This window comes from Ostrinia nubilalis, chromosome 13 (assembly GCF_963855985.1).
Source record: "Ostrinia nubilalis chromosome 13, ilOstNubi1.1, whole genome shotgun sequence".
Classification (NCBI taxonomy): domain Eukaryota; kingdom Metazoa; phylum Arthropoda; class Insecta; order Lepidoptera; family Crambidae; genus Ostrinia; species Ostrinia nubilalis.
In genome coordinates, this window is record NC_087100.1 from 735,382 (window position 1) to 757,865 (window position 22,484).

The window sequence follows — 22,484 nt, forward strand, 5'->3', positions numbered from 1 at the left end:
GGCATTTTAGACATTAAATAGCTTAATTATAAATACTTAAAGTACCTATTTATAATTGATGCGAAATAATTCCTTTATTTGGCTCTGTTTTTTTTTTGCGTTATGTGCGTCAACCTTTATGCTGACTTTTCAACAAGCTAGAAAGATTTATGATAAAAAAACTAAATGATATTGAATTCCTATGCTATGAGGAGCTTTCCAAAACAAAACTACATATTTAGCTCTTAAATTGAATAATTATTTTATTACCCAACATAGTAAAACGTGTGGTTAAATGAAATGCATCTTTTATAAAAACACCTGTCTGCTTGAAAAGTAGCAACATCTAGCTTAGCTAAAACAATAATATTAATAATTCAATTCAGTAAAACATTATTGACTATTAAAATGTTATTATTACAAGCAAAACAAAAGAAACGACGCAAAGCTAAAGTAGGATTTCCAAGAACGATGTAAATGTCTTTCTTTTGTTTTGTTTTCCCCGCGCAAGAGGAAGTTATACATTTTAGTGCAGTCGAGTTACAGCAGATGGCGTTGTAAGCGGCGAGCGTAAAAATGCCTTGTACAAATTAAAACAAATGAAAAATTAAATGTAAAAACATTTTAGCTGATAATTCTAATTGTAGATTAAACGGACTAATAACTTTAAATAAAAAATATATGCTACATTTTCTTTTTTCAAGCTTTCTATTATTCGCTAATGGCAACATCGACGGAGCTTATTTTGGGTCACTCGCGTCGCTTCCAACTTGTACTTCGTTTGGATTTTTGTAGAGGTGCCTTTCTCTAAACTTGCAACATAGCGTAGTTTTGTGTTTTCAATCAAGAAAGCTGGCGGGTGTGCAAATGTGTTAAAATACTGTGGCAGTGTTAATTAAAACAAAGAACATTCAGCATCATTAAAACACAATACAATAGTTGATGAAATAGTCAAGGTAAGCGTTTCATATTTTATGTGTGCTGTTGTGAACGCGATAAGGGCTTACTTATTGCTACGAGTTTTCATCTTGAAAATTTCCACTCGTGAACTTTCAAAGTGAAGTTTCTCAGAAGTTTCTTTGTTGACTGTAAACTTTTTCCAAGTTCAGCGAATCGAGAGTCGACGATGAACTTGAATAAACAACAAGTGTCATGAAAAGTTTGATCAGAAAATAGTAAAACTTAGAATTTTCGTCGCCATTTTATTTTTTGTCGCGCTGGAAAAGCGGCCATTTTCTTTGTGCCGCGTCGCTTACGACGAGTCGTATGTGGTCCCTAAAGTTAAATTAGTTAAGTTGGGGCGTGATCTCATCTTATGAAGTGATTCGGTGAGATAATTTACGCTGTGGCGTGATGATAGCGTACGATGCTATGTTTATGTGGTCTTTGTGAAGTTTTCATAGTGGCCTATTTACTGCGTGGTGTTTTCTTGTGAGTTTGTGTTGATCTCGTGGTTTGGTGTGGCAGGGCTACGGGCGCGGCGTGGCGAGACGGCATCATGGATGACGACCAACAATTCTGCTTGCGATGGAACAACCACCAGTCGACGCTGGTGTCGGTGTTCGATACTCTGCTGGAGAAGGGCATGCACGTCGACTGCACCCTGGCGGCCGAGGGTCAGACGCTGAAGGCACACAAAGTGGTCCTGTCCGCCTGCAGTCCGTATTTCGAGGTTGGTACCGAGTATGCGTGCTCACGTAATGTAGGTCAATTGCTATCGTGTTTAAGTTACTTACGGCACAGTTGTGCTCTAATAAACATTCCAGTTGTTTCATTCTAGCTTTCGCATATGCGTTAGCAATTAGTTATATTGATGCATAGATGAGTTGGCAACTGAAAGTTGTTTCTACTACTTTCCGTAATGTTTTAGCTAAGATCACTAATTACCTGTTGAACGTTTAGCTGTAATTAGCTAAATGACTGACCATTTAGTATTTGGAACAATTATCTATCATCCAACTGTATAATTAAAATTCTAATAATTTACCGAAAAAGGTAGTCATCTATGAAATATGCACATGTCATTGTTTAGTAAATACTACTCTATTCATGTTACTTTCCAATCATTGTGATCAGCTTCGTACATCTATTTACAAATGGAATTAGTAAACAACCTGGTAAATAGTAAAGCACAAACTGTTTTGTTACAGAGTGTACTATCACAACAATTTGATAAGCATCCAATAATAATCCTAAAAGACGTAAAGTATGCGGAATTGAGAGCCATGATGGACTACATGTACCGCGGTGAAGTGAACATATCGCAGGACCAGCTGGCCGCTCTGTTGAAGGCAGCCGAGTCGCTGCAGATCAAGGGACTCTCGGACAACAAGCCGTCCCGGCCCCCGTCGCGCCCGCCGCAGCCCGCTGCACACCCGCCTCGCGTCGCCTCGCCCCCGCCACAGGTAAATAATAATAATAATATATTTATTTGCTCCAAAATTACAGTAAGTCAACCTATTTAGAGATTACAATTCAAGTGAACTATTGGGTTAGGTTACGTCTGCAGCCGTACAAGTATAAACTGTGTCACAGCTGCCTAAATAACTCCACTAGCTGATGCTGTACTTGTAAGAATTGGCATTCTCTTTGCAACCTTATCGGTCTTAATGTGGCTTTGCAGTAATGCACTGTGTTGCGGCATACACAAAGCTATCAATCTGCTTCACTAAACCTTTAAACTAGAACTTACATGAAATATTGTGTAATATTTCTGGTACAATAATGATATCCCACACCTATTCAATTTCTACTCATAGATAAGTTATCTCTAATGTTATAAAATTACTTTTCACTATTAAAAGTAAGTCTATAATATTCTAAACTAATAAGCAGCATAAGGTTAACAACCACAGGTATATTATTCAGTGGAAACAAAGATTTTTCCGCAATCTCTGCCACTTTATTTTCTCATACAGTAACGTTAACAAAGGTATTTCAAATAATACCTTATGTATCAATTCAATTTAATTGTGTTATTTGTCAACATACTGTAAAAAAATAGAATGGTCCATTCATTTGCAATAAAACTGCTCCTTTCAATATTTTGTTCCACTTAAGCTGAAACAAACACAAGCATATACATAAATGTACATGTTCTATTTTCATAACAGATATCATTTGCTTATCATATCATCGCAAAACAATATCTGTTTCACTTGAAGCTGTTTTCAGCCTTGTTCATTCAAAGCACTTGTGACTATTTAAATTCAAGCATGTACGTACATATTTCAGTCTGTGTAGGACACACATTGCCTCACAAGAAGGCCTTGACCTATTTATGGCAACTAGGAACTGTTAACTAGTTTGAAACTAGCACACTTAACTTGGTGTTACCAATAATTCTCATAAAATAACTGTTGTTACATCAAATGTGTTAACATAATTTATTTACAAACAAAATAACCTAATGACAGAGTTATTGAATTTAATGACAGTCTGATGATGAATAATTTATTTTAAATTGAGATTTTAATTTATTCAAAACTGGTATTTCTAGAAACAGAATTACTTCTTTAAATGTTTACAACTTTTCTTTAAAGTTATGGAAGTGAAAATTCCAAACTTCAAATAAATGAAAGTGGCATGATAACCTAGTAATTTGTAATGTAGATTTAGATTTTTGATAGAGAGTGGTATTTCCAAGTTGACCCCCTTCAATTTAGAATCATTATTCTGATATTATTTGATTTTTATAATTTATCAATATTATTTAAACTTCTAAATCTTGTTTTAAAAAGAAAGTTACTAACAATGGTGACTTATCACACATTAAAGAAAACCAGAAGTAACTAACTTTTAAATGTTTGTCACCAGGCCCGAGATGGTAGCATAGACAGTCGCGAAGGTTCAATAAGCCCCACACGCCGTAGAAAGAAAGCTCGTCGTATGTCGAGTGAGGGACCGCCAGTCCCTATACAGGCCCCGGTCATAGAGCCTCCACAAGGCAACGGAGACGAAGCACCTTGCAAAGAGGAAGTCCCGAGGGACGGTGTAGAGGATCTCACATTAGATGAGGAGGCTGAGGAGCCCCCGGCTGTGGGGCACAATGACGTCGTACGCAGTAAGTATAATTTGTTTTGTTCATTAATCACAATAGTAAAAAGGATCACCGTTTTTTTATGTTTTTGTGGAATAGATAACAATTTTACTCGTTACTTTAACATTAGTGTGCACAAGTAGTTGATAATTAGTGTTAGTAATTTTATGGCTCAACCTTGTAAGTCTTGTAACCTTCTTAGTTTTTTCTTGTTTACATTTGCTATGATGTACAATTATTTTCTACATGTTTGTGGTGTACTTTACATGTAATTTACTCACTTATGTTTTTATTTTCAAATCATCAAATATTGTATTGAATACTCAATGAGTGTGTGATAAATGACTAAAAACTTAAAAAGATCATAAAAAAGATGTTTAGGTTAGGTAGAAATCCTAAGAACTTTATAAAAATTGTTACTGAAATTATGATTTTCTGTCTTTTAGGTCTCAAATTTATAGAACATCAGAGACAGTAACCGAAATAGACACATTTTATATTATATATTTATATTATTTTAAATAAATTTTATAAAATCCGATTTGTATGAAAATTAAAATAATTAAAATGAAGATATCAATTTTCTGACTTCACCATACCATTTATATGACCATGTTAACATGGGCTAGTGTCGGCTCATATACCCATTTACCTAACACCCTGTATAGTTTATGAGTGATTGATATGATTTATTTCGGATTTTCATTACATAGTGTGTAAATTTAACCGCCACAGTTTAATTGTTTGAAAAGACATAACGGATAAAAATAGCTCAGCAATAAACCAGCTAATGGGTACTTGTAATTGTTGCATTTGCTACAATGTAATATTCTCTTACAGATTTCCAATGGCACATGGAACGATCTCAAGATGAAATAATGAACTCAAATGACAGCGCGCGAGAGTCGCAAGGTAAGCTTGCATACATTACTGTACGCCGCCTCACTCCGGGTAGTGTAGTCATCACCACAAGTGGCTGGATATCTTACGCCTTACGCTCAAAGCGATAAAGATCACAAATAACCAGAACTTTTGGTGCTGACTGTACTTCAATTATCTATTTAACTTGCGTACCCGCGGTGGGGCTCACACAACATTTTGTGTCGTTACGTGCCATTCCCACTAGCTATACGACGACACTAGATGTTCAATGGGACTCAAAATTTTGATATTCTGAGACAATCAACTTTTCTATGCACTTTAATTGTGGCTGGATAGAGCATAATATTCAAAAGTTAATTGTCTCAGACATACAAAGGAACGGATGAAATGCGCAATGTCTTCCCATAATTTGAAATTAGACAAACAGTCATTGCTTAAAATAATCTATTTATCTTGTTATATATAAATATTATATTCCACAACAGCGGATACAAGAGTGCTAGTGTTTTCACATGTGAAACTTCAACCCTATTATAAAATAGTACATATCTAATATTATTATAAACTACTAATCTTACAATATTTTGTATCGTTATGACCTTTATGAGTATTTCAGTGCAACAGGTAAAGGTTTTGGTAATATGGTTTTGTTCAAGTTTTTGTAGCCTTTCTTTAAAGGTGAGGTAATGTTCAAGGTAAGTAAATATTCAAGTTATTATTACACTAGATGGTTAATTAGAATGTATATGTTATACTGTGTATTCGCTTTATGTTTGTGTTATGGGGATAAGCAAACATGTAGTTCATGCATGCATTTAGATAGTAGATTTAGTACGGTAGAAAGTTACAATTATTAAAGTGCTACATTGTTCTATGCTAACAAACGTCTGGAATGAGTAAATGGTAAGTAATTTCAACACTATTTTATCAATGACATTTATATGTAAACTTATCATAACAGTATGTAGAGGTAGATCATATCTATGCGCACAACACCTCACCCCCCCGTTCATTTCAATATCAAAACTGTTTTCTTCAATCAATCAAAGAATTTCCGGCTAAGTAAAGTCGTGGCTAAAGATCGCGTTATACGATTGTTCAATGGCACAATTTTCGAGTGATTTTTACTTGAATGTTTGTTTATAGAAGAATAAGGATTGTGACCTCGCACTGCTGCTGCCATTTGGAGTAAGGTAAATGACAATGATTTCTATTACTAATATTAGTTTGTTGGTTATATGGCTTATTTATCTATTATTATTTATTATTTCTTTTTATTTGCATTCACATGTGATTTCACTGCAGATTGTCTCTCCTTATCGGTTCATTTGTTTTTTTTATGTTAAATATGCATGATTGTTAGGTATCAATGCAAACATGAGAAATGATTATTGAAAGCATGTACATCATGTACCATATTTTTTATGTCAGCCTATGCGCATTTCATTTTTACACGATCGACCAAAATAATAGTGATATAAATTGATGATGATGCAGGTATACTATACAATTACAGTGACTACATTGAAGGCTCCCCAGTTAATATCCCGAAGTAGCATGCTTACTTCTTTCTTTCATTTATCTCTTATCCACCCACACGAACATTTCAGTAATTCGTCTTTCAAACTTCTAACATTAAACACTTTTCATACCTCACTTCAAAAAGCACCTAACAACAGTAATGATTCCATTCAAATACTTGACCACTAATACCACTTCTTCTGGTAACATCACCTGTCACTAATGCTTTATATGTAATTTATTCTTGCTTTCATTATTTCCCCTTGCAGAGAAACCCACATATCTATTAAACGCCATGGTTTTCGCAAAAACCCCTTTCCCATTAACTCGGGGATACCTCAAAAGCACTGCTAGTACCAAACCAAAGATTGAGCATTCATACAAGGGCAAGAGAACAGTCAAAAAGGTGATAAAAAAGAAAGTCGGGATAAAGGCCGCAAAGAATATGAAAAGGAAGAGAGAGTTAGGAGCGTCGAGTAGTAAGAGTTGTAACCGCACAGGCGACGAAAGAAGGCACGTTTGCTCCATTTGCAAGAAAAAACAATACAAGTATAGAAGGAATAAGCTCAGGCATGAGAAGTATGAGTGCGTCACCGGCCCGCAATTCGCTTGCGAGTGCGGGAAAAAGTATTCGCAGAAAAAAACGTTGACGTCGCACATTGCTCTCAAACATCCTAACTGGATTAATGAACGAGATGTTAAGAATATTAAACTGGAGAGCCAAGAGAACATATAATTTTTTGCACATTTTGCTTACTGTTTTGTTTTTGTTGATTTTTTATTTAGATACTATTTACAAAGTTAATCATGTCTCAAAGTTTAGTTAACTTTAAGTTTGTAGACTTTTGCTAGTTAAGAATACCTACCTCGTTATTTTAAGTGATACAAAAATGTATCACTATAATCGTTACTCTAGTTGTTAATTTATTGTTTATCTATCACAAGGTCCAATATTTTTGATCTCTACCAGTGCCATAAAGTACTGACTTTTTTATATTTACTGCCTATGATTATTTTTGTAAGTTGACTAGTTGATTTTTGCTAAGACAGAAGTGGCTAAGATTTTGCTAAGCAGCTTCATTTATTATGCTGATTACCAATTAGAAAAAGCTCTTTGTTATTTTTTGTTTTTGTAGCTTTTGTTTCATGACAAAGTTTATATTTTCTTTTGTTTTCTCATTGTTTGTTTTGTTTTTCTTAAGTTTTGAATATATTTACTTTGGTATTCATTTCGTTTTTAATTTAATCACATGTGAAATCATACATCTTAATCGTCACACACGTCGGCAGACACCGATATTTTGAATGATCAACAATCATTCTGAATACCGTCCGTCCGCCAATCCGTCTGTTATGATTTTTCATATTTTATGCTTTATTATTTTTTTAAAGATTACAAAGCGCACTGTATAATATTTCTATTGCAGGTTCAAAAATCACGCCGCAACCAAAAATGGTGACACAGATAATAAGAGACGAAGCGGAGGAGGCGTCGAAAACGTTCGCGATCCTGAAGAACGTGACGGCGAACAAGCTCCCCGAGGAAACGAAAGAGAACAAAAAGACGCCGGTCACGCCGCCCAAGGCCGACCGCAGCTCCTCGGACGAGGACAAGAAGCGCGAGTCGCCTTACAATATCCTGCCGCCCGACGACGTCGGCGCGGACTTCGCGCTGGGCAAGCGGAAGGTGGAAAAGCGCTACAAGTGCCCCAAGTGCCAGCGCGCCTACAACGCGCGCCGCAACCTCGTGCGCCACGTCACGCTCGAGTGCGGCCGCGAGCCGCAGTACAAGTGCCCCTTCTGCAGCTACAGCAAGCACCGCCGCAACGAGCTCAAGAACCACATCAACAAGAAGCACCCCAACCAGAAGACGCTCAGCGTCAAGTGACGCGCCGGTGCCGCGGTGGACCACTCAGTGCTTTATTCTAGTGCCTTATTCGTAAAACTATTCGATCTTCCTTTAGATGGTATTAAATTTTCGTTAATTTTTATAAGAGCCTTGTATACTTATGTATGGATAAAACTGATTGATATTCGATATTTTAACTATTAAACGATTTGAAAAACGTCACGAGGCTTTTCATTTCGATCGATAGACCCGGTAACCGAAATTTTATGGGAAGATAAGTCAATGAGAGTTCGATTACTTGGATTGTGCATGTTTGCATGAATTTTAGAGCTTCGCCTTATATTTTCTAACCGAGAATTATTTTTTTATATTTTTTTTATTATTACAGTAACGCATTTCTTTGGTTCCTTAATTTTATTTTAGCCTTTGGTAGTATTAACCGAGACTCCGTCCGTAGTTCCGCTTGACTTTTTTATTTGCAATACCTAATGTATCGCATTTCAGAGTTACACAAGGAATCCCACCTCCCGTCGGCGCTGCTGTCGCTGCTGTCGGCGCAGCGCGCGCAGTCGCAGCAGCTGGCGGGGCTCGTGCCGCCCTGCATCCAGGTCACCAACCTGCGGCCCAAGCTGCCGCTCGCGCTGCCCGAGGACCTCAAGGCGCACCTGCTGCAGCAGGCCTTGTTCAACAACAACGCCGCGCCGCCCGCGCGCGACTACAAGAGCCCCAAGCCCGACGACGCCGACTCCGACGAGTACGACGACACCGACGACATCGTGCTGCCCGAGGAGACCGACGCCTTCTACGACTCCGGCTCCTACCAGGGCGCCCCGGTCGGCGTGTCGAACGAGTCGTTCGACTCCGGCGCCGACTCGAAGTCGCCGTACGGAAAGAGAGACGGCAGCGTCTCGGACGACTCGAGTCGCCAGTTCGAGTGCCGGCACTGCGGCAAGAAGTACCGCTGGAAGTCGACGCTGCGCCGGCACGAGAACGTGGAGTGCGGCGGCAAGGCGCCCTCCCACCAATGCCCGTACTGCTCGTACAAGGCCAAGCAGCGCGGCAACCTCGGCGTGCACATCCGCAAGCACCACAACAACGAGTGGTTCATGTACGCCAGCAACAAAGTCAGGCGAAACAAAAAGACATCCATCTAGATTTACGTTTGAAAGTTAGACCAAAGTAGATACCCAACCAAATCGGTTCTGCAATAATTTTATTTATATTTACTATTTTATTTTGTTGAAGACGTTTTAATATACACTGTAATGTAGTTGTAATGTGCACATTCCCTAATGGCGCTAGCGCTAATTTTGTTGATTTTTGTTTTAGAGTTTATTGTCGTAGTTAAGACTGACCCTGAGTATTTTATTCAAAAGAATATGACCTAAGGTCGATATATTGAAGAATGTAGACAATAATACGAATTGATAAATTGAATATAATTAGGAAAATTGGCTATCAGTCCCACTTTTCAAAAGCACTGCAAAGGTGAATGCTGGGTTTGATTCTTAGCTATGGATCATTCTCGGGACTGACTTTTCTAGTGATTGCGATCATGATGGGCCAATTCGACTTTATTGTCGTCGAATTGTTATTAAGTCCGGAAATATTATGCAATAAGTGTTTGTATACCAAAATATATTATTTTATGTTATTGATATTATATAATTTAGAGTCGATACTATCTCGAATTTGTTTAGAATTAATAACTTATCATTCCTCAAAAGGATTTTATTCCAAATTCGTTATATTTAGTGCAATGATATTAGAAACTATAAAAATAGTTGATATTTTCCTGTACCATAAATGAATAGGCCTGTTAAAACAGGCCGTCTGTTATTTTATCTTAACTGTCACGGGTAGAAAAAATTCATTATCTTTAGGTGTTTGTTCTGACAGTAACTTGTTTAGTTTTATGATTATGTTATTGGTTAAGTTATTGTTCATTTCCATAATTTATTCACAATTCTTGTTTTCTTCAATTTATTTGTTAGCACGAAGGGACCATTCCTTGTCTTCCTGACTTTTTGTAGCAAATCCAAAGTTATATTTTCGAGTTGTTTATTAATTAGGTTAATATTAGAGGGAACTTTGTGGTTCCGCACGTCATGTCTCAATTCTACGCGCATTCGCAACTAATTTAGCCGTATTTTCTAGCGACTTTCAAGCATTATCTCTACAATAAGCAAGAAAATGGCGCAAGCAGATTGTTCCCTATTGTACCTCATAAGGTACAAATTTACTTGCGTTCTTAAATCAAGGAGAAGCAATGTTTGGAAGTCGATTAGAAAGTACGGGGTAAATACTGCAATGCAGCATAGAGTCGCGGCTATGATTAGTAAAATAAAGCTCATTATGTGCCTACAATGTTACCTGTAGATGTATTTATTACGCGTTAGAGATATTTTCATGTTGTTTGGTTGGTATTTCGATAAGCTGGGATAAAAATGTGTTCAAAATTTTCAAAGAAAATATCTCGATATTAACTGATAATTAATTAATAGCAATATTCCAAGTTTCAATTAGCGTATTGACACTGTTGATATTTTTTGTTAACCTAGGTTTACAAAGCTATTTGACCAAAGTCAGTATTAGTTTAATAATGTGATGGTGAGAAATAAAGAACGTTACTTGTTATAGCATTCGAGTCATTGCTAAGCATACAGATATGCAATATTCCCATCATATATCTTACGGTTTATGGTACTGATGTATGAATTAGAATATACATTTTGATGTTATGTCGTTTACATTGTTTGTTAATGTTATTGGAGAACTAGTTTTCAAATTATGTAGTGTGATTTTTATATGAATATATTGGGGTTTACTTGGTAGAAAAGTTTATTCAAATATAGCTATAGTATAACAAACTTTTTGTTTTTTTTAGCCATCTTCCAATCATAATTATGTTTTCTTATTTTAGCGTAAACCTTAGGTGAGTCTCAGTTTTACTAGGCAATTTGGTTTGTTAACATTGCATGAGTGCATGGTTTGTTCGCATTACACGTAGCGGTCACTGTCCTCATTTCAACTTGCGCATGTCGCAGTTTTTGTTTTTCTTTCCTTTTTCGTTCATACTAATATAATTAATAATTTCAGGTAGCCAAGAAAACCCATGGGTCGGGAGACTACATAATAATTAACAAATGTTTGTTATACTCAAACCGGTGACTAAATTATCGGCCCAGTAACGTTCGACAGTTTATCTGTTACAGTCACTTTTCCAAAAGTTTATCAGGAAATTCCTGTTCGATTAAACTCTCGAAACTGTCTGAGAACGGTCCAGATCCTCAAAATGAGAAACGATAATCGCCAAATAAACGTTTTTTACGATTCCTTTTTTGTTCTTTTTTTACTTCTCCTTTTGCAAAGCTTTCATCACAGCACTCGGTGGATATTCACAGTAGTTATTCTATGTATCGTATAGTATGTAGTATATTTACGTATATGTACCGTGTATGTATCGTATATATGTATATAACATGTAAACGCTTGTAACTGTCGTTAACCACACGGGAATGTTGAATGTGTGTGCGCGTTCGCGTGACGAGGTGCTGACGGTTCTGGGGTTTTCAGGCGGCGGCTGCGGGCCGGCGACGGAGGACGTGTCGTTCAGTAGGATCGGCGGGCTGTCGTGGGACCAGTGGTCGGCGCGCCTGGCTCTGCCGCTGGTGGCCGGGCTCCGCGCGCCGCTGCCCGCGCCCGGCGAGCCCAGCTTCACGTGCCCCGACTGCGGCCGCGTGTACAAGCTCAAGTCGTCGCTGCGCAACCACCAGAAGTGGGAGTGCGGCAAGGAGCCGCAGTTCCAGTGCCCCTACTGCGTGTACCGCGCCAAGCAGAAGATGCACATCGCGCGCCACATGGAGCGCATGCACCGCGAGGTGCACCTCAAGCCCGAGCAGTACATCAAGCAGGACAACGTCGACGCCTGCACGTAGGCGCCGCGGCGAGCGCGCGGGCGGCGGGTGAGTGCGCTTGTGATTGCACGTTCCTACTCAGCATCATGGCATCCGCGGGGCGGCTCCACTAAAGCCCGGTCCGTGAGCACGTAGAATTTTGTCCAATGACCCCAAGCTACCCATCCTTATCGCTCGCGCGTAATTATATTGCTGTCGCGACTGTGCGACGGGCGCCCGCAGTGTGTGTGCGAGCGCGACAGCAACATAATTACGCGCGAGCGATAAGGATGGGTAGCTTGGGGTCATTGGACAAAATTCTACGTGCTCACGGACCAGGCTTTACCCTTTTGATCCTCTTTTTAAAAAGTCAAAGGCGGGAAACTCTAAATCCTTTTCAAAAGTAATTCGCCCGCTCGCGGATTCCGCCCCCCGCGCCGCTCCCGCCGTCTTTGCGAACTTAGTCACTACTCAATACTCCATTTTAATTAGGTACAAACCTGCTAGGTTTACATATCAACGTTTTGAATTTATCGGCGCAACATGTTACTAGATCCGTTATAATGTTTCTATTTTTAATGTTTCTCGTTGACCCCTTTGAAAATCATGATTATAGTTATCGTAGAGATTCTTAAGAGAAAGTTTTTTGAAAATTCCCAAGTTTATTCTGATTGTGATAAATGTGATGAAATCTCTTATGTGATAGTGGCATTAGACAGTCACGTTAGATGTAATGCCTTCCCCGAGGTCACAAATAGTGCCTTCAATTGTTACCTACTCAATTCTAATTATTTAATATTACGCCCAGAAGTGAAAAATATAGATATCATGAATTTAATCTCTTGACAAATTACTAGTAATAGTATTGACACTAGTTACAGTAGATTTGTGACAGTGTGCGCAACTGTTGCATTTAAGTATGTTAAGTTGAAGTGATTTTGTATAGTTACGCTTTTACTAAGTATATATTTTTATGTACAGCATTTATTATGTAAACTATCATTCCTGGTTGATCTATTTAGGTTCCGAGATTCGGTAGATTCGTAAAGTACAAGTTGTTGGGTTAAGATGTTACCAGTTGCAGTTACTCTCCTAAATTATCACGGCTGCGACGCGACGGTCGCGGTGGGAGTTATCGTAGGTTTAATCAAATATATGCGATTTAGAAAGTTTATGTTAGTATTCCATAAGTTTTTATCGGTACTCATTCGTACGTACGGTACGGTATAAGTTATGTGAGCGCGTAAACTGTTAAGTTATATCCTTGTATATCGTAGTTGTAATGCAAATGATGCTATTTTCGCTTAGGTAGCAAGCTCTAGTTCTCTGCCATAATGCATGTTCCCTTGTATAATTGTAATACTCATTTAAGTTAATTTTTTATTTCAATTATTTTTAGATCTCTTTACATCTTATGCATTTATTTTATCTTTACATTAGGCTTACAAATCGATCCGAAATATTGTGTGAACGGATGTTGTTCCTTACGAAGTGTACCGATTTCTCACTGTTTTCAGTGTAGGTATGGGGCCAACTAGCTATAGCTGATTCGCAACTGAGTGCCTTAAAGTTGATATTTTAAAATTAAATCGTAAATCATGAACACTGCCATTATGTTATTATAATACAATGGACCGTGCACAATCATTCAATTTTGACAAGTTCAAATTACTCTTCCAGATAGTTATAAGTATTTTAAACACATTACCATTTAGAAATAGTAAGGTTAGTCATGGTACATATCATGAAAAATGACACCACATATTTTATAATCACCTGTAAAATCAGAACAATCGCAGATTAAAATAAGTATTTACATTGTTATTATTAAAATTGAAACAGGTGGTGTGATTTTTTTGGTATTCTACCAAAATAAGTTATTATCAGTTCGAGTTACCATCCTGCAATCAAAATGTAAAGCTCATAAGTACAACCATACAAATCTTGTCAGTATAAAACTAAGTGCCTTCAAAACTTTAGTCATTAGGGGTTAAAACGTTTCAGATAATTTTTGGTTTAAATATGAGAAAGTTGCAAAATTCTAGGTTGTGATTTTTAAACGAAATTACAGAAAGTTAGTTACCTACAAAATGAACCGCCTTCATCCAGGTTGCAGAGTGCATTTCAGGTTTAGAGTAATCAGTAAATGTTATATAGATTCTGATAAACTACAACTGTGATATTATACTTTCACCAGTGCAGGCCTTGCTTCTGACCCATCGGTCGCACTCGACGCTCAGTCAAGTGAGCCACAATGGTACTAATCGTCCACTATAACTAGACTTCTGATTAGAAGTCGATCGGGCTGGGTCTGAGCTACTTTATCGTTAAGATCCTAAGGACCATTTTGGTACGTCACCGTATTCCAGTCGCAGGTCTAGCTATCGTGGGCGAGTAGTACACGAACTTATCCAAGTGATATTGTAAAGAAACTAGCTATAGTAAGAATTGCTACCTAGAATATTTGTAGATGACTAGATAGGTCTACATCATAATCTGTCAGTAGATCCAAGTTTCAGTGATTAAATGCATTTGATTGTATTTTTATAACCTTTTTGTATTTTAATAAAGTTGCTATTCTTGATATATTTTTGTTTTTGTGTTTAACCAAACCATGTGTGTATTATATCATTTAAATAATAATATTATGGTTTTACGGCAAATATGTGGGAATGGGATTAAGGGTACCTAACACTGTCTTATCTCATTGCCATTTGTTATTAAATATTCATGTGAATATCTCAAAAACGCATGCTAAATATTAAACTAAACTTACGATTTCATAAATTATAAACATGGGATTGTATAGTTATACAAACTTAAACGGGCTAGATCTTTGAAAGGTTGCATGTTACTCGAAAATAGATAATTAAGAATCTAGATATAGATTAAACCCCGTAGATGTAAACAAAGCAAATTAATGGGAGACATGGTGCATTATCCTCTGCTTCGATATGGTGGCACATTCTTTTACCTAAGGTGGCTTGGCTTCACTTAGTGCGGTGGTAGCTTAGTATTATTTGCACGTATTTATTTTATTTGCGTTTTAATTTCAGTTGCACAGTTTTACACTCCTTATATATTGGGTTATGCTAATCCCGGGTTGAGCAGCGGTAAGGCTGGGTGGACACTGTATGAGTGCGTCGACTGTGGGAACAAATACAAGCACAAAGGCTCGCTTCAGCGGCATATAAAGTACGAGTGCAGGAAGCAGCCGAGCTTCAAGTGTCCCTACTGCGTGTACCGAGCCTACCAGAAGCACAATCTGTTGTTGCACGAGCGGCATCTACATAAAGACTTGCCGGAGAAGGTGGACTTCGTGTCGGAATGACCCGCCGCGAATATGTTCAATGTCAGTAAATCATGACTGGTGTCACTAACTTGGGGATACGGGTGGGGGACTAATTCAAAACTAAAACAACTCGAAACGTGGAAATAATACTCCTAACGTTTTCTTTGTACATACAAAATTAAATACTTATTTCCAATTTGTTACTTAATTCACACTGCACTCACCATTTAACTGTTTGCTTACTAAAGGTGTTGTTATAAGTTACTAATTCAATTAGTAAAAACAAATAACGATATTTTTGATTTGATTATAATTTTAGAAAAACTTCCTACACAATTTTAATACCTTTACTAAGCAAACCTATTTATCAATTTCTCAGTTGTAGGGATGCACTAAATGCTTGGCTTTGTTGTAAAAATAAACCAACTAATATGCATGTGTGGTATCTGGTCACTGTATAAAAATAATGGTAGTCTAGCTCAACTAACAACTCAATATGGCATTATACAAAAATACTAATTAATTTTTATTTCTGTTCCAGCTGTAAAAATCACTGAAACTAAACTGTGGACCCCTTACTTAATTGAAGACTTTGAAAATCAAAGAGTTGAAGAGATCGAAAATGAAGGTGTAAAAAATCTGTCCGATAAAACTCATTTTTTAAATATAAGATTAAGTAATACCAAAGATTGCGATCAGATAATTAACTATCAAAGAGGCTCTATGCTATGGCCTATGAAGCTACTACTACTTACTCATTCACGCGTAAGATATTATACAAACAAAGGACTTAACAAGTAACGCCATTGAAATGGTGGCTACGAGAAGTAAAACAATATTGTTAGGTGTATAGTATTTTGTGTATGTAGGTCATACTTAACAATATTGTTTTGTATCTCATTATTAATTTTAAAAATACATTGTTGCGTAGCTGCTCTACATAGCTGCTGTGGTCCTTTGAGTCGGATAAGTATTATCAATTCTCATAGAATAGAACAGAAGTAACATATAAAGCAGCTATTAGAAACTAATTTATGTTAAAGACATGAATATACTGAAGTAAAAAAGGGCAGCTAAAATACGGTTGTATCTAAACACTTAATTAGCTAATACACAGGCTGAACATAATTGTGATTCAGTATTGACACTGATAGACAGCTTTATTACAACATTTTCAGTGTGAGAATTGTACCTGTTCCAGCTATCAGCATTAATGACGAGCATACCAGCTAATATGATTTCATGTTCACTCTGTGTTTAGCTCAAATTAAGCCAACCCCACTTACGTTAGAGCAGTATATTATCATTTAAGATACGTAAGACATCGTGTTTTTCGATTATTTTATACTTTTTACACGTAATATTAAAAATAGATTGTTATATTTTCTTGTTCTTGTTATTATTAATGTTTTAGTGTGTGTTCCTTGTTACCAAAGAAATTTATAACTGTACATTTTTGCCATACATAAATATGTTTGTATTATGGACTCAGTATTCCTGTTAAAATGTATATTTTTTGCATTTGTTACTGTTATTTAAGTTACCTATAAAGTTCAAATTTTAATCTTGCAATATTTAAAATAATAATTGAACCAAAGAATCTTCCATTCGATTCTTAGCCATAAACTGTTAGTGCCTTAACATTAATATAAAGTATACATACCTACTGTTAAGTAAATTATAACTAATAATAAATGTTATTAAGATTTTTAAGCAATATACGAGAAGTTGTGACTTCTAAATTCATCCTGTTTGCGTGTGTAATACAGGTGATAGTTTAAATCGAAGTTACGATCGTAACAGTGGCGTAGCTTGGGGGGGGCAGGGGGGGCCATGGCCCCGGGCGGCATATGAAAGGGGGCGGCGGATAAGAAAAAAAACATTGCATGAACAAGAAGAAAAAAGGTCGACTATGTCTACGTTGAGACTAACAAATCTAGCTATACTGGCAATTGAAAATGAGATACAATTTGATATCGACGATTGTGTAAAAGATTTTGCTTTGAAAAAAGCACGAAGAGTAAATTTTTAATCTATTTTATTAAGTAATAGTAACAAAAATATTTAAGGAGCTTACTTACCCCTCTAAAACTTGCGCCACAGATAATCTTTCGTGATTTCTCTTGTTACAAACCGAAATAAAAAAGTGGTTTGTAAATAGTTAAAGCCATATCTAAGCTACTTTTAAAACCGTGTAGGGTCATGTGTTCAACAATGAAACACTAAAATTTCAAAGTCTCATAGAACTCTTATTTTCATAGATAGAAGTCTAATTTTTGACAGGTATGTAGGCAATTTTATTGGGTATAGGATGGCATTAATGTTTTTTTTAATTGATGTTTAATCAATCAGCAAAAAAATAAATTCACATAAATTGGAAATGTTTCATTGTGTACACAACAGTGGACACAATGAAACACCTCAAATTCAACAATGAAACATAATAATTAATTGTGTGTCAACAATGAAACACTAACAATTCAATATCTCGTACACCTTTTGTTTTTACAGATACAGTTCTAATTTTTTGAAGCTACATAGTTAACTTAGTTGGGTAGGTATCGGATGTCATTTATGTTTTTTTTAATAAATTTGTAATCAATTAGCAAAACAATAAAAACAAACATATTGGAAATGATTCATTGCGTCCGTTTTGATGTGCACAATGAAACACTACAATTTCAACAATGAGACATTATAATTGAGTGATTGATTCATATTTATTGAATTTATGAAGTAAGTGAATAATAAAAAATGCCCGAGTCCAATCAAAAGGTTTTATTAATAATTGAAATTTAATCAGACTCATCAGATTACCTATGTCTATTATATTAATATATGTATTCTTATGTTATTTATTTTATCTAATGCTATGTAAGTATATTAATTAAACGTCATATTTATTGCACCGCCTTAGTCTCTCTACTCGACCTGTGGTTGACTGGCAGATAATGCCACCTGGCATTAAGTCCGCCACTGTACAGTTGTATGTGCAAAAGTGTAAATAAATAAAATAAATAAAAAATTACCTATAACTAGTTAAGATAACTCCTTACTATTTACTATTATATTTTTTTATATTATCTCCTAAATGATCACCTTTCTTCCTCTTTAGAGATTTAGTTCGCGCCATCTTAAATGAAAAATAAACATCAAATTTTAGGATAACCTAGTAATTTATAGCCTTAAAAATGATTATTTGCACGGACAGTAGATTTTGTTTGGTATATGGTATTATACAATCTAACAAGATGGTACACAATGAAACATTGTTTCATTGTGTCCATCATGCAACTGTTTCATTGTTGACTACATAGGGTTTATTTTAATAACCCCAAAAAAAATCACTAATTTGTAACACTTTTAACATATAATTTAGTTCCACTTAGTCTATGATATATGTGTAATGCTAGGTAATCATGAAAAATATAAATTTATCAACCATATTTTTATCAAAAATCTTTAAAGAACGACAAAAATACTTGCCTTTTGGTGAAAAAAATAAATAATGCTCCACAGACACGTCTTCTCACACGTGGCGCGGACACGAACTGAGGTGCGGCGGGGTATTGTCGAAAGTATCCTTACACGATATAGTGCACGATATGGCAACGCAGCATTTAAGAAATATTGCAATGTTTTATTGTGTACCATTGTTTCATTGTTGAACATCTGACCCTATTTATTATATTCTGCAAATTCGAAATTCAAAATGAGCTAGCTAAAATGGTAACTTTTAGCAGTAATTAAATCTGTAACTTGCTGCAAATATGTAATGAATTCAAACAAATTATTTTAAAAAATAGCTTCGATACATATTATACATTTTTCAAACCACTTTTTTAATTTCGGACGGGTCGCGAACTTGTAAAAAAAAAAATGTTAATCCGGCATGCTCGAGCGCGATTTTTTTTATTTTTATTTTAAAGAATATAATCTAAAACTTGCTAAAAATACAAAATCTGCCGGTTTCCGCATGACCGGAAGTGTGGAGAAGCCATTTCGTCTTCCTAAGAACGCGTTACGGCATATAAGTCGCGAACGATACATTTTACAAAAAAAAAGTTTAAATAAACATTTACGTTGGTTGTATCTATCGCTTTATTGGCATAAATTCCCCATTTTATGAAGGAGAAAGAAAGGAAAAAAAAGAAACCAAAAACCTTTTTCGGTCAGATTAAGAGTACCCACCAACATTTTTGTCAGATTAAAAAAATATGCTTTCAGGATACCGAGATAAACCTCCCCTATGAAAATCTGACGCGCTCGAGTATTTCAAAAAAACTTTTTTTTTTGCATTTTCATATAATTCATCGTAACTTATCGTCATCACGCCGAAATCGTCAGTTTTTTTAAAGGGAGCTTCCTTGGGGCCTACTTAACACCCCTTCCGAAAATCTGACGCGCTCGAGTAAAGAGTAAATATATATTTTTTTCATTTTTGACTACTTTATATGCCTTTTTTTTTTTTTTTTTTTTTTATTTTTATGCTAGACAAGGCAGGTATTTGACCGCAATCGCACCTGGTGTTAAGTGAGATGCAGTCTAGGATGGTACATATCTGCCCTGTAAGTGCCTATTCACTCTCGCCTTGAAAACGCCCGGATTATAGTGTTCAGGAAATACAGCAGCAGGCAGCGAATTCCAGTCCCTAGCTGTTCGCATTATAAAGGAGTCGTCGAAACGCTTAGTGCGAGCTGGTGGAATGTCGACAATGTAGGGATGGTACGCCAGCCTGCGTCTGGTTCCCCGGTGATGGAAAGGGGCTGGTGGAATTAAGTTATATAATTCCTTCGCACATTCTCCGAAGTGTAGCCTGCCCCCACCACACAAACCGGCAGATTAGTATACCGTTGTTATCAGAGGCACTCGGGGCATACGTAGTATGAATATCTGACGCGCTCGAGAATGCCCAAGTAACTGTTTTTTTTAACATTTTTGAAAAACCTTACACGCCAAACCCACCGCTAAAATGGTTTTTGCCATACGAGCTTTTCTTTTCGAAATTATTTTATCTTTCGATTTTGATAGGTCTCGACGGCGCCGTTGAATTACGCCATTTAGCTACCTCGCCTCCCTAACTATAATAAAGCTGAGCTATTTAAGAAAATCAAACTTCCTGTGGGTTTCAAGCAATTGCTTCTCTTTAATGTATTTTCCTTTTGAAGCAGTGCGTGGTACTTTATTTTGACTTTCAACAAATAAGGTGAATAGTGTACCTGAAGTCCATTCAATATAATATTTAAACTTTAAAATATTTATAATTAAAATAAAGGGCGGCGGATTTCCGGACGGCCCCGGGCGGCGAAAAGCCACGCTACGCCACTGGATCGTAATGATCAAATACACCAACTTTTATTAAGAGCAGTACGATTTCTTAATTTTGTTGGATAATTTTACAAAGTTATTAGTTTAATTTACATTTTAAAAGCAATATTGTATTTTCTATTTTACCTAAAACTTGCTCTTGCTCTTCCTGACATAAATAAAACGTAAACAGATTTTTTTTTATATAAAAATAGAATAGATGGTGTTCTAGTGGAGGTGGTGTATTTGAGAGCATTATCTGATGATTTAAAATACTGAAGAGAGATTAAATGTATCATCCTGTATAGAATATTTATATAATTTGTAGTAAATATTGTTAACTAAAACTTATAGACCCACCAACATAGATAAGGTTCTACATTGTTGGTAGATTAAATTAACTAATATCTTCATATCAGCACAGCTGTAATGTGCCTTAAACTTTACGTATTAAGAACTAAATTTTTTAGAAATTGTATTTGGTTACCTTTTTCATTTTGACCCGTTTTAAAAAGGTTGTAGCTATCTAACTTAGTTTTAATAGTTGCAAGTATTTGTGTGTGACCTAAAAGGTATCTGTAAAGAAATTTCTAAGGCAGCTGTAGGCAATGAAAAGAAGGGATACCACCAATTTTGTGGTGGAAATAGAAATGTATATACTAACTAAATTCACCGTAGAATGCGTAATATTTTTGATATACACAGATCAAATGTTTATTATTGTTAAACGTAAAGTATTGAAAAGTTGTTTTGTAACTTTATACAAACAAACAATAATTATTATAAATCTTACATTTTACCTGATATGAATTATTCGTGTATTATAAGCAATTAAAAATCAATAAAACTAATGTTACTTTAACATTTTATGAAATGCCAAAACATGTGTTCTGGTCAATATTAATTAGTAAATAAATAGCACAATGTTTAATACTTGATTGATGTATTTTTGTTTTTCAGTGATATGGAGTGTGTTTGGTTTGTTCTTTTAAACAGGATTATGCATGCGAATAAATGTTCTCAATTTGATACAAAGTTCGTTTTGTCTGTGAAACATTCCTATCCATGGTGAAAGTTGAGAGCGCTTCAAATGCATAAACGTAAAAGAATTTAATTTTTAGAAAGTCATATCTGCGTCTGTTCTTTTAGAGTTTAGAGGAATACTAGACCAACTTTATCTCTTATTCTTTGTTAATACCTGTTATTATTTCCAACGGTCATCAGTATTTGAAAATTGTTTAAAATAAAACTCAATTGCAAAATGATTTAGAACGGATGTATACAGAAAGTAGCTAAATAGGCACTCGCGCAAAGTTTTATAGAATTACTAATCTCCTTGTTACAGGTGAAGTGGATTTTTTTAAAACTATGATGCAAAACATGTTGCCGGTAGTGCCCATGAAGACCAAGAACTTCTGGTCACATTACGACATGTCGTACGAGTGCGAGAAGTGCAAGAGGAAGTACAGACATAAGAGCACGTACAGACGCCACGTTACGTACGAATGCGGCAAGGAGCCCATGTTCAGGTGCCCATTTCTCGATTGCACATACAAGGCCTACCAGAAAACCCACACGGATGCTCACATAAAGACGAAACACAAATTAATGGCCTTAGAATATAAACGATGATGTTAGGAAAAAAGAGTATTATATGAAATTGTGATATTAAAGTTAAATACTTATATTATTAAACGTAACCTGTTTTATTTATAGTGA

General features: G+C 36.0%; 1 protein-coding gene across 4 annotated transcripts; it reads left to right on the forward strand.

Moving 5' to 3' along the window:
• The first annotated feature begins 713 nt into the window (after positions 1 to 713).
• Positions 714 to 14,752, forward strand: LOC135077379 (longitudinals lacking protein, isoforms A/B/D/L-like). Of its 4 annotated transcripts, none has more exons than XM_063971908.1 (6): positions 714 to 935; positions 1,447 to 1,651; positions 2,130 to 2,384; positions 3,796 to 4,042; positions 4,859 to 4,930; positions 8,775 to 11,140. In XM_063971908.1, the coding sequence occupies exons 2-6, from the start codon at positions 1,478 to 1,480 to the stop codon at positions 9,422 to 9,424; spliced, it is 1,398 nt and encodes a 465-aa protein (XP_063827978.1). In that variant the 5' UTR covers positions 714 to 935; positions 1,447 to 1,477; the 3' UTR covers positions 9,425 to 11,140. The 4 variants fall into 4 exon arrangements, with proteins under 4 accessions (XP_063827978.1, XP_063827981.1, XP_063827980.1 ...); XM_063971911.1 differs by lacking the exon at positions 8,775 to 11,140 and adding an exon at positions 11,847 to 14,752 and having other exon boundaries at positions 715 to 935; XM_063971910.1 differs by lacking the exon at positions 8,775 to 11,140 and adding an exon at positions 7,849 to 8,492 and having other exon boundaries at positions 716 to 935.
• The last annotated feature ends 7,732 nt before the right edge of the window (positions 14,753 to 22,484 follow it).